This window comes from Rousettus aegyptiacus, unplaced genomic scaffold (genome assembly GCF_014176215.1).
Source record: "Rousettus aegyptiacus isolate mRouAeg1 unplaced genomic scaffold, mRouAeg1.p scaffold_m13_p_9, whole genome shotgun sequence".
Lineage (NCBI taxonomy): Eukaryota > Metazoa > Chordata > Mammalia > Chiroptera > Pteropodidae > Rousettus > Rousettus aegyptiacus.
In genome coordinates this window covers 64062467-64074566 of record NW_023416312.1, presented here as the reverse complement: position 1 = coordinate 64074566, position 12100 = coordinate 64062467, and the positions used below count along the sequence as shown (strand labels likewise).

The following is a 12100-nucleotide window of genomic DNA, read 5'->3' as shown; positions in this document are numbered from 1 at the left end:
TGCCTCAAGAGGCCTCACCAGAAACCGTGGTCAGCTGCCACCAGTGTGAGTCTAGGTGCTGCTCAGCAAGGGGCACCTGACTCGCTGAGGATACATTTGGATATGGCTTAGATGGGGCTGAAAGTTGGGAGGGGTGGAGTTTTAGGGAATCCTCTGGGCGGAGTGACCTCTGTTATCCAGTTTGATGATGTCTCAGCTATGCATGCTGAGCCCGCACACTGGGAGTGGGGAGGGCTCAACAGAGGAACAATGGATACTGCCAACACTTCTGCCTGGGGACAGCCTCACCTCCAACCCTCATTACAACAACTCAGTGACCCCCTGTAAATCCCTGGTGCACCTCAAGCATCCAACCTGGCTCTGGTGCTCAGAGCGAACAAATCCATCACCACAAAAGTCCGGTCATGAAGACGGCCCCTTTAAGAAGAACAACCGCAGCTGCTGGCTGTTACTGCCATAGCCTCTATCCTACTCAGCCACTCGGACTGGGCAGTCTCTCATCCTTCTCCAGTCCTACCTCCACCCATTGCAGAGTGATTTATTTCTCTCCCTACTTGTAGGGCTTGTTCATCTAGATCCTAGGCAATTTTTCTTGCTGTTTGCTCCTTGTTTCTGTCACAACTTTGATTTGGTTGCCAGAGGGATGAATAGAGCCTCTACCGTCTATGCCATATTTTTTTCTCTCTCCCAATCGTTAACATCTTTATTTCATTGTCTGTATTTCCTGCATGTGTGTATTCACATCAGGGTGGATGTGGATAGCATGTGTCCACTCCAAAGGTAAATACTATGCCTATGTCATTTTCTTTGTACCTGGTACAATGCCATGCATAGCTTTTAGTGAAAGGTGACCTTTTGTGTGGTGCCAAAGCAGACAGTGGCCTACAGGATGGATTTAATAAGCATTCCTAAGAGAGCCTTTTAAATACTTCCTTTGCTGGTTCATGGTGGGGCTGCTCTTCCCTCCTACTTTGCTTACATTTAGCAGCACCCATGTCATCTCTTGAAGGCTAAGCAGGAATACAAACTTCAGAAAGCCACCGTTAAAACACTGCTTGTTACCTACAGAAAGAATGATTCCTTCTTTATTAACATAATGATGCTTTGTTTTATGAGCCTAGTTCCTTGCCACTTGGAAAGAGTAGGGCCGTGAATATAAAGGGTTGATTGGTGCAATGGGCTGGGAAAGGTTGGAACAGGGATATGTTTGGGTGAGGCTGGCCAGAGTGATAAGTTTCTCGGGTGAAGGATAAGATGTTAGAGAGGTCCTGAAGTGAACAAGTAATGAAAATAAACTGCTTACTTTGTGAATTTGACTACGACTTGCTCTATACTGAATAGGTTTTCTTTTTATGAGAATGAGGAAAGGGATGATCATAATTTCTAACCAGGTTTTATTCACTATTAGCTGTTACCCCACCCTCGATCATGAAAATTCTAAACCAAAAGATTCCTTATCTTCTCTCCTGCTTATAATACTTCCTTGTTTCTCCACCACTGTGGGTTTCTTACACTGTAATCTAATGGCATAATCAGAAGCTTTGGTAAAGTGGAACATAGAGGGATTCTGATTAGCTTAAAACCACTCTAAAATGCCTTCTGATTTGTTTCTCCACTCTTGGAAAGGATAAGACTGAAGAAGAAAAGAGAAGAAAAAAGTAACCATTCACAGAATTATGACCCATGAAATCTGGGAGAGACATCAAAGGTCATGTAGTCAGTTCAACCACTCATTTTATAGGTAAGGACACTGAAGCTGAAGACTAAATGCCTTATTCAAGTTTATACTACCAGATAATGGCAGACATAAGTCTTGAATCTGGTTTTCCAACTTATATTCCAGTATTCTTTCTTTCCATTCCTTATGTTTCTTCCTAAATTCCCTACCTTATTGCGCAATCTTGCACCTAAGTTTAACCGGTATCCCATGTACCCTAAATATAGCACCACGCTTTTCCACAAATAGAGTGCATAGCAGTGGCTAAACTGTTATGGTATACTGACCACACAAGTACATCCTACTTTATGAAACCCAATACTTTAAGACATCCAAACAATCATGAGTGGTTATTCAAAAAAGAAGACTTATTGCCTTACAAAATTCCCCACACTCTCTTAAATAGGAATCTCCAGGTGGGATTAAGAGTTAGGGTTATAATACAATTATTTTATTATTTAAAATAAACTTGAACCATTACATTTATCTGTCATACAAGATTAGAATTAGGCTATCAGGTTATACATAGAATTAGAAACATTTTTATCCAACCATTGTCCATGAGGAAGGAGTCCTATGATATTTCACCTGAATCTATTTACACTTTAAGCACTACCATCATCTCTTCAGCAACACCAACAGAAAACCGAGTGCTACTGCTGAAGTTCCATGGTTTCAAGAAAGAGAGAGAAATAACATATTTCTTTTATTGCATCCACTTAGGAAGAGGTTGACTCCTCTCATATGCCATACTCTGAGATTTGATGTAGGCAATCATTTTTGAAACCTTATATTTGTGTAACGCTTTAAAATTCACAGACAACTTTAACATAGATATCATTTGCTGATGACAAGAAAAAGTATAAAAGTGATGAGAAAGGACCTGGTAAGGTACAACAGGAGGAAAGGAAGACAGAATACAAAGAAAAGAAGCAGACCTGATCATATTGTTACAGAAACAATACTGCACTGAACAAGCTTCACCGTACCCCAAGGACCCAGATTCCAAACTTCGTTATGGCACCCTAGCAATCTCTTTAAGAAGATATGATGTCCACTTCGATGAAGGAAGAAACACACTTTGTGTTGGATTTTCATACTGCCTGCTGTTTGGAAAGGAGAAGGGATTGCCCCTTGGATTTTTGTCTTCCCAACCCATTACCAAAGTCTATCTGTTTTTTTTAACAATAGCTATCTGCCACTTTTCTTGGAACAATCATCCTAAAGAAATGAGACTTCCTAGAACTATCATTCAGTCCTTCACTAGAAATGGCTCGACTATATTCTAACAAAACTCAAGTCTCCCCAAAGAATCAATCCAGGTTCTCTGAAAGAATCACAAATGTTTCTGTTACATACCTCAACCTGCTGGCAGATCTGTATTAGCTTGGCCATTTGATTTTCTAGCTCGCTGTTACGCTTAACCAGGTTGGTGAGGTTCATCTCCAGAGTTTGCTGCCATCACAGAGTATAAAGCCAGAGGAAAAAAGGGGAGAGGGGAAAAAAGAACAAACATTAAATGAGCTTGAGAACCAATATCATGTGGAGAACAGTCAGTCAACAAATATTTCAAAGATTAATTGAGCACTTGCAATGGGCTTAAGCACTGTTCTAGGTGCCACTTAATAATGCTGTACATTTGCTACAGACTATCACTGGTGGGGAAAAGTTAACATTCATGGCTTCGTGAATGTAAGATTTTAGTGACATTAAAATTTTATGTGATCTACAATATTTTAAATATTTTAAAGTATTTCATACTCAGTATCTCATTTTGCCCTCATAGTAATCCTGTGACATAGGATAACAGGTACTATTCTCTCTTTTACAGATGGATAGACTTAAAAAACTATAATTTATTGAATGATTACTACTTGTCAGACACTATGCTAGACAACTGCATATATATTATTGAATAATTATAACAACCCATGAAGTAGGAGATTTCAGAATTTTACAGGAGAGGAAACAGCTTCGGAATGGAGTTAAAGTGTTTTGCACAGTCACATAATTAATATGTAGCAAAGCTAGAACTGGAGTCCAGTTCTCTAGCTTTCAGTCACAGTTTTGCCCCAGTATTCCATTATTTCTTTTGTCTTTTTGTCGATAACATTTTATATTTATCAGTAGGTTCCTTCAGGAAAAAAAAGATGGTATTATAAGCGTGGAATTCATCAAAATCTAACATCGTATCTCACAGTTTCCCTTCTTTTTCTGGCACTAAGGAATAGCACACAGAGATGCCAGACTTCAAAATGCAAAGCCTAGCTATATCAAGAGAGGACATCCATTGTTTACCACTGCTTACTGTTATATAGAGCCTTTTAGGTACACATTAGAAGCACTTTATAAATCCTACTCTCTCCCATTCCTTATATGAAAAAAAAATAGAATGTTACTCATGATGGGCCTTTTAATTCCTCACCATTCCCAAGTCTTCAGCTCTGGTGGCTACTTCTACCCCAGGACCTGCCCCAATATTCCGTCCTCTCTCACTCACCATCCCAACACCTCTGCAAAGTCTGTTCCAAATGTAACACCACAACTTCCTGGCCATTGCTCTGCTAGCATTCTTTCCTTTGGTTGTGCTCATTGTTTCATTGCTGTCTCCACGGTTCCTATGGTTTGTAGTAGTTCAAAGTTCATGTTTTTGGCAGGGTGGATGAGGGCAAGGTGAAGTGGGGGAGGGGGAGAGGACTTTTGTACTTGGCCCCTTGTCCACTAAGTAAGTGTGGCTCCTTAGTATCCTTGGAACTGTCCCATGAATCTATCTTAGAAGATGTATTTCCATGGATTTATGTATTTTTAGGACAGGCGGTCCAATCTCACTTGTTCTCTAACTGGATTATAAGAATCAGCTTAATCTTTGCTTCCCTTTTTGCAAGATCTCTCTTGGTTTCTTTGGCTTTGTTCCCAAAGAAGTGGTTTTTTACCATTTATTCTATTTTTTGTGGCTTGAGCAGAGTGTGTCCCTTAGCCTTCTTTAACTCCATGGCCATCTCAATTATAGTCTTCTCCTTAGCAAGGACCAAGAGAGAAGAAGGAAAAAAGAAGGGTGGCTATCATTGATTTCAACATGATGTCTAAGCTGAGTAGATTTCTGGAGGAGAAATGGCATTTCAGAGATTTAATACACCAAAAAGTATTGAGAACCTACTCTGTTCAAGGTGCAGTGACTTCAGAGATAGAAAGAAAGTGAAATTTAATAGATTTTAATAGACAGACGGAGAGGGCAGGATGTTCCAGACACAAAGAATAGCATGAGCAAAAGTAAAAGGGAACAAAGTATAGGTCATGTTCAGGGAAGAGAAGTTGAGTTTGGATAGAACAGAGGGTGCAGGAGAGTAATGGGGGACAAGGCTAGAAATGGAAATTTAGGCTTTATTATGAAGGTCTTGAATGAGTAGGTGAGGAATTTGCACCTATTTTTTAAGCAGTGGGGGCTTACCAAAGGCTTTTGAGCAAGAAAATGATACAATCAAGGCTGCAGTTATGAGATCAACCTACCAGTAATAAGCGGGGCAGACTGAAATGGGGACACTGGTTAGGAGGAGGCTGTAGTATTCAAGGCAGTTGTGAGTGCAAGTCTGGGCCAAGCTAAGATGATAATTGAGAGAAAACATGTTTCAAGAAAGGATTTGTCACTGTCAAATATGCAGAGTGTAAGAAATATGAGAGCTGATAAAAGGAAGCTGGATTTGATAATTAAAGGTCACTGGTGACCTTTGTAAAAGGAGTTTCAGTAGTTTTGGAAGCAGATGCCAAACAGGGTTAAGAAGTACACGGGCAATAATGAAGTGGAGGCTACAAGTGTAAACTTATTGTAAAAAGTTTAACTGTGTGCTGAATGTGATAGAACTGTAGTTTGATTAAAGGATTCAACTTAAGTTAGAGAATGGGCATTAGTAATGAACCAAATCAGTTTGTGATTCCCTCTAGTAGAGTGGTCAAGATTCCTAGATCACAAATTGTTATGTTGACATATTAGATAATCATAATGCAGATTAATGAACTCAGAACAGATATAATATTAGAAATCTGTGTTTCAAACTATAATCTGTTTCCATTCAAACATAGGATGCCATGGGGAGAATGTTTTCTAACAAGTACACGCACTTGTCATGAAACTGATATCTTATAAATAATTCATACTGCAGAGCAGGACTAAGTTCCTTGCTGTGTGGTAATTTATGGCTGAGAACTGAGACTCACAGCTTCTTTAAAGCCATTGAAAACAAAAATTAGGGCTGAACACATAATTTGGGGTCTGGTTAGACTATGGACCTTGGGTTACCATCACAAAATTACAGCAAATGGTTATTTTGCTCTGTTCTCCTAGCCGTTTGCAGAATGCCAGCACATTTTAACAACATACTACTAAAACTGGCAAGATGACTCTAATTTGAACCTGACTTCATTAATATGAAAATGCTTTGAAAAATAAATCTTTGGCTAATAAAAACACCATCTGTTGGTGGCTTTTTGCCACTGTTTTCTTACATTATGAGACATAATTTGAAGAAAACACTGCACATTTACTTACTAACGCCCTATTCATTTACAAGGAATTAAAGCCTCCTTTGAAACTGGAATTGATTCTCAGTAATGAACATATCCACAGAGAAGCAGAGAACTGAAGCAATTATGCAGTCTATTTCCTCACCCTCCCTTCTCATGCCAAGCACTGATGAATCATTTAGAACTAGAAATTCTGGGCTACTCTAGGTTTCACTGATTTAGCCAAGTAATTATCTTTTCTATAGTCTGGCTGAGTAAATAAAGAGGGTATGTGTATGTGTACTTATGTCTACATGCATGTGTGTGTGTATGTGTGTGTGTGTGTGTGCAAAATCTTGTGTAAAACTAAACATGTCTCTTTATTGTTGTGTTGTTTTTGTTTGGTTTTGAAAAATTGGTTTGTTTCGCTCTTTTCTTGTGCAGTCCAGTTAATGACTGGATCAGGTACCCTCTGTCTAAGCCTGGTTAGTGCAGCTTTCCCAAAACAATTGAACTGTGACAGTGAGAGAGAGAGCCAAAGTGGCAGGGGAGATTGAAATGGAGATATCTGCTGGGAGGAAACAAGGACAGGAGGTTGGCAAGGGGAGCAGGATGAAGCTCCCATTTCCTGCTGCAGAAGGTAACCCCTGGGTCCTACTGTGCTTCCCCTATGTGAGACTTAAAGAAGCCATTTGAGCTATGAAATTATAAGATCTTCTCCACCTCCAGATGACTACATCATTAGAACCCTCATAAGACTGTACATGTGTCTAAACAGCAAAAAGTGAGGGGAATATTTGGTTTATTTGCATAATTGAGATTTTAAAAGGCCTCAATTAGCTATATTGGCAGTCTACACTGATGCCATTTTTACTCAAGTTCCATTTCATTTCTGTCATATAGATTTGACTTCTTTGTGTTCTTTTATACCCTTCCTAAGGAGAAAAATGTTTTGCCAGTTCCGAGAAAGCCAGAGACAGGCTATTCTTCTTCTAGACATCATACTATAAAAAGAAATGGCTTCTTTAAACCTCTTAATTGCTGGGGTTTTTTGCCTCTCTAGATACAGGTTATTTCAGGTAATTTTCTTATTGCTTACCTCAAGAAACCTAGCTATATACATCAAAAACACCAGCTCTTCATTAAAGCCAGAGAGATTCCCCCGATGGCACTCATTTGACCATGATCTCCATTTGTCATGCTCTATGAGGGCACGTGTATTCACACATTATGAGCACACTTATAGACACCTATGTGAAACAGCAAGTCTCGAAGCCTAAAAAGGAGTAGAGCTTTCTGTCTGTCCTATTGCAACACATAGTATTGCCACTGAATGCCTGTAATACTCTCTTGCTTTCTAAAAGGTCCAAGAGGAACATTATCCAAACCTAGAAAAGATCCCAACTGTTTTGATGTGGGAATTGAACCTTGGACGTGCAAGGGAAGAAAGGCCAACCCATCCAAAACCTGAGCCTTCCCAACTGACAGAAGACAATTTCATCTTTAAAAATAAACTGAACCAGTGACCCCATTATTATTCCTTGACATGCCCTTTTTTGACATCCTATCTATCACTGATATTCCCAGCTCTTCCAACAGCCAGAAGCCAAAATCTTAGCATATTTTGGGGGGTCACATTTTGCCTGTTTTTTCTCAACTGCTTGTCTTAAAATACTTACTTTGCTTTTGCTTCAGTCTGTCACTTTATGTATCAATTACATATGGCCTTTCAACAGTAGAACACACCATCTGTTCCACAAACTGAAGCCCACATCCTTATGCCACAGTTTATTCCTTCCCCAAACATTTATTGGCTGCTGTGTAGACATGGGCTATATCCTAGAATGAGATGCAGGTGATATACTGGATGTATTAGATCTACTCTACCTGAAGATTGTTAGAAGTAACCAGATTGGTCCTTGAGCCAGGTAAAACAGGTTGCTATTGCTCTTTTTTTACAAAAGATTCTGAAATCATCCAGCAAAGAGCCACACTCCCCAGTGCCTTTATCAGAAATTCTGTACAAACCATCCGCATTCTTTTCTTTCCCCTTCTCTTCAGGTGCATATTATAATTAAATCTTGAATTTATATGTGTAAGTTACTCTTTGAACCTTCTAAATAAAAACCTGTGCTAAAAACCTAAATCCAGTGTTTATTTTGAAAATATTCAGAATAGTGAGCCAAAGCCAACCATACTTTCCTGGAGACCTCAATACTGTATTTCATTTGCATTATTCCCCTTCAGTCCTTGACCCTAATACTAATCCTCCTCTTGCTCTTCTTTTATGCCTAATTTCTAGACCATTAGTGCACAGCAAGGCTCAATCCTGGATCCTCGTTCAGCTCACTATTGCATGGCTCTACCTCCATGCTAAAGACATCCAAATCTATAACTCTAGCCCTGATCTTTCAGCCACCATAAAGGCTTGAATTTCAAATCCTTCTGGAACACTGCCCTTTTAGTTCTGAGAGTACCTCCACGCTCTCTTTCCTCCAGATATTTGAACAAACTCTTTTCTCTTGACTAGAGCACTACCTGTTTCTTACTACAGCCCATTACCCCAACTTGGGGTCTAAAAACCTACCCAAAGTCTCTTTTAATGTCCCTTCTATACTCTCTCACAACCTGCCGTGCTTCCTCTGTGCTTCAAAGCTTCCTGTGCAAACCTCTGTCATGAGACTGACCATACTGAATTAGAATTTTTGATGTACATATCTACCTTCCTTACTTACTAAGCTCAAATCTTATCAGGGCAAGGACTGTACCTTATTTCCTGTGTCTCCAGCTCCTACCACAATGACTTGAACATTTTAAGTATTCAATCAATAAAATTAGCATTCATTAATTGTTTGCTAAATGAATAAATGAAGCCCCGGCCTAAATCCCTGGTGCTACAGTTTAAGTTGTCTGTTCTGTCTTCCAGGGAGATAAAAAACACATTACCTCACTATACCAACACTTCATGAACTCAAATGTCATAATCACATTTTCCCCTTTAAATTTCACTTCTTTGGGTTCAATAATTCTTGTTTCCTTAATATTTCCTCAGCTATTTCAAATTTCTGTAATATGCTCTTTTGCCCAATAACAACAGACAGGATTTTCATCTACTCAAGGACAATCTCTGGATCAACATTTTGTAAATATTCTCAGACTGGTTATTGTTAGCTCCTTTCAGATGCTTATGGGAAGACTTGGGACAAAAGAAATAACAAAAATAAAAACAGAAAGATAAGAGCACAGATAGTTGGAGTATGTATCCACTTGCTAAACTTGCTCTCAAAAATAACAATAGAAACATCTTCCAACACAGGACCCTGTTAACACTATATGAGAATAGGGCCAGAGAATCAAAATAACCATTGAAGATAAAATAATTGAGTTTCAAATGAGTTTTAGCACACAATTTGAGTAGAGACAGAATAAAATGCATTTTTTATCCACATACAGATTTATACATGTTATAAGCAATGGGGAGCAAGTCTTAGACAATTAAGAGACCACAGAGAAGCCGGGTTTATAAGCAAGAATGATTTTATGATCATGAGTTGAAGGCTGGTTTAGCTGAGAAACCACATGACAGATATTACTCCCACCCCTGTACACACATATGCACCACCATGCCTTAGAGAATACAAATCTGGACTCAAACGTTTTGCTCTTTTGTTATATTTAGCTACTGTGATTCAGTACCTAAGTGAGTGAAAGTGAGAAATAACTTTTTCTGTTCCCTCACCTATGATAACCCACCCTAGTCTTCACTGAAAATTTCTCTTATCATAAGGATGTATAATCTGGCTCATTTATTAGGGAGATCCCTAGTATCAGAATAGGTTCTACTGAAGTCCTAACCCTTCCTACGGTGGCCACAGAAAATTTGCCTTACACTCATGGTCCTTTCATACCCAACTTATCTACAGATATGCCCGCAGAAGATTAACACAGACATTATCTCCTCCTCTACACAGTGACACACATTTATAGATATACATAGACACACAGACACAGTCATTCTCAGCCACTCATCCATGAAGAAACACGCATGCTTGCATATAGTGACACATACATATGTATGCAAATATACCCTCTCTCGACTCAGTCTCTCATAAAGATATTTCTCTTTCTCTTATATTCGTATTCATCCTGGTTCAAAAACAGTCAAATGCCCATTCATAGGTAAGTTTAGAGGGTATCTGTCTTGGCAGACAGAAGTGGATGTCAAGTGGGTGAGTAGACAAATGACTGGGAAAAGGTGGTGGCTGAGTGAGAATGGGTAGGTGGACGACAGAGTGACTGAGTAGGAACAACAAGCAATCAACTATGATAAGATTCTAGAACATCATATTTTCCAATCTTTTAATTCTTGTTGTGGCTTTCCTTTGAACATTCTCCAAGTCTCATATCTCCCTTCTCTTTGTCTGGCAATCTTTAGCTCTCTCTGTCTCAGTTTCTCTTCTTGTATATGTGTGTGTCTGTGTGTATGTGTGTTTTACTTTCCCATAACAAAAAGCTAACCCTAGTACCAGGTAATATTTTATAACAGCATGAACCCTGATGTATAAATGTAACTGCATTTAAGAATTATTTGTAGCAATGAATTTGTGAAAATGTAATGAGAAAAAGAAAATGTGCTTGTTTATTCCTTTCAGGAAATTCCTCTATTCCCCCTGGTTTTCATCAGCTATATTTTTGGCAGGCTGTGGACATGGAAATGTGAAGACATCACTCTCAAAGAGAATTATAATAATTACATCTGATTTATACAGATGTCACCATAGGTTTAGGCAGTTGGAAAATCCAGCAATCAAAATGAATAGGCACTTAAAATTAAGGACATGTCATACTTTTGCTAACACTTTGTTTTTTAACACAATCAGTAGTTCACAGGAGATTTTTTTCAGACTTCAGAGGTATTCATAATAGCATGACAGACTTGTACCTTATAAGAATCAAAGCAAGCTATAGATGCTGGTATACTTCTTGCAAATCCATTTCAGAAATTTAATTCATTTGGATTTCTTGAGTATAGACTATGTGTGTTACACACTAAGGAGGATACTGATGAAATAAATTACATTGAACCTGGTCTCAAAGAATGTACGGTATAAGTTAGGGTATTTTGGAGTGGCCTTGTGATGTTTCAACTAAGCACTAAAGAACAGATTAGATTTGCAAGCAGGCCAAGAAAAAAAGCACAAGTGAGTGAAAGTTCAGAGTCAGAAAAAGAATGGCATGTTTAGCAGACAGATAGTAGGCTAGCCTGGGTAGATGAAGGTAGCATGTTTGAGGGTAGTAGAGGGAAAAGACAGATGAACAGCATAGGGACCAAGGTGTATGGGACTTGGTATATCAAGTTGAGATCAGTCACCAATAAGAGCCACCAAAATTGACCTTTTTCTTATAAAGCCAACATTAATTAATACAACAATATAGATCTTTTCTAAGAGGAGAAACTCATGTGACAATGAAAATGTCGAAATGTGAAGCCATTTTATAGAAAGGTAGCACATACTATAAACTAATTTATATACTAAAACTAGTAAGCGAAAAGAGAGATAATAGAGAAATAATTACTCTGATAGGCCTTACTACTAACAACTGTCATAAACACAATTATTCTTTGAAGTTGAAAAATTAATTAAACCACTGGTAGCCTTCTGAAGGACAGGTAGGTAGACTGGACAACTAAATAAGGATAAAGAACTATACTGAATATCCCAAACCCTCTAATCCATTTTAAGTACATGTTAAAAAGACAGACTGGCTTCTGGTTATTCTGACCTTTCACCTATAACATAATGGTTTGTTAATTCTTTATTGAACAAATAAATAATAGAGACCACTAATCCTAATCAGTGAGGTTAGTACATTAAGGGGAGTTAT

At 38.5% G+C, this 12100-nt stretch overlaps 1 protein-coding gene across 8 annotated transcripts in view; it reads right to left on the bottom strand.

Annotated features, from left to right (window-relative positions):
• Positions 1–12100, bottom strand: part of MID2 (midline 2) — an 87115-nt gene that overhangs the window by 59197 nt on the left and 15818 nt on the right. For all 8 annotated transcript variants that reach the window (XM_036226417.1, XM_016127595.2, XM_016127596.2 and 5 more), the window contains one exon: positions 3077–3172. In XM_036226417.1, coding sequence (XP_036082310.1) covers positions 3077–3172 — 96 coding nt within the window. The remainder of the gene's footprint in view (positions 1–3076; positions 3173–12100) is intronic.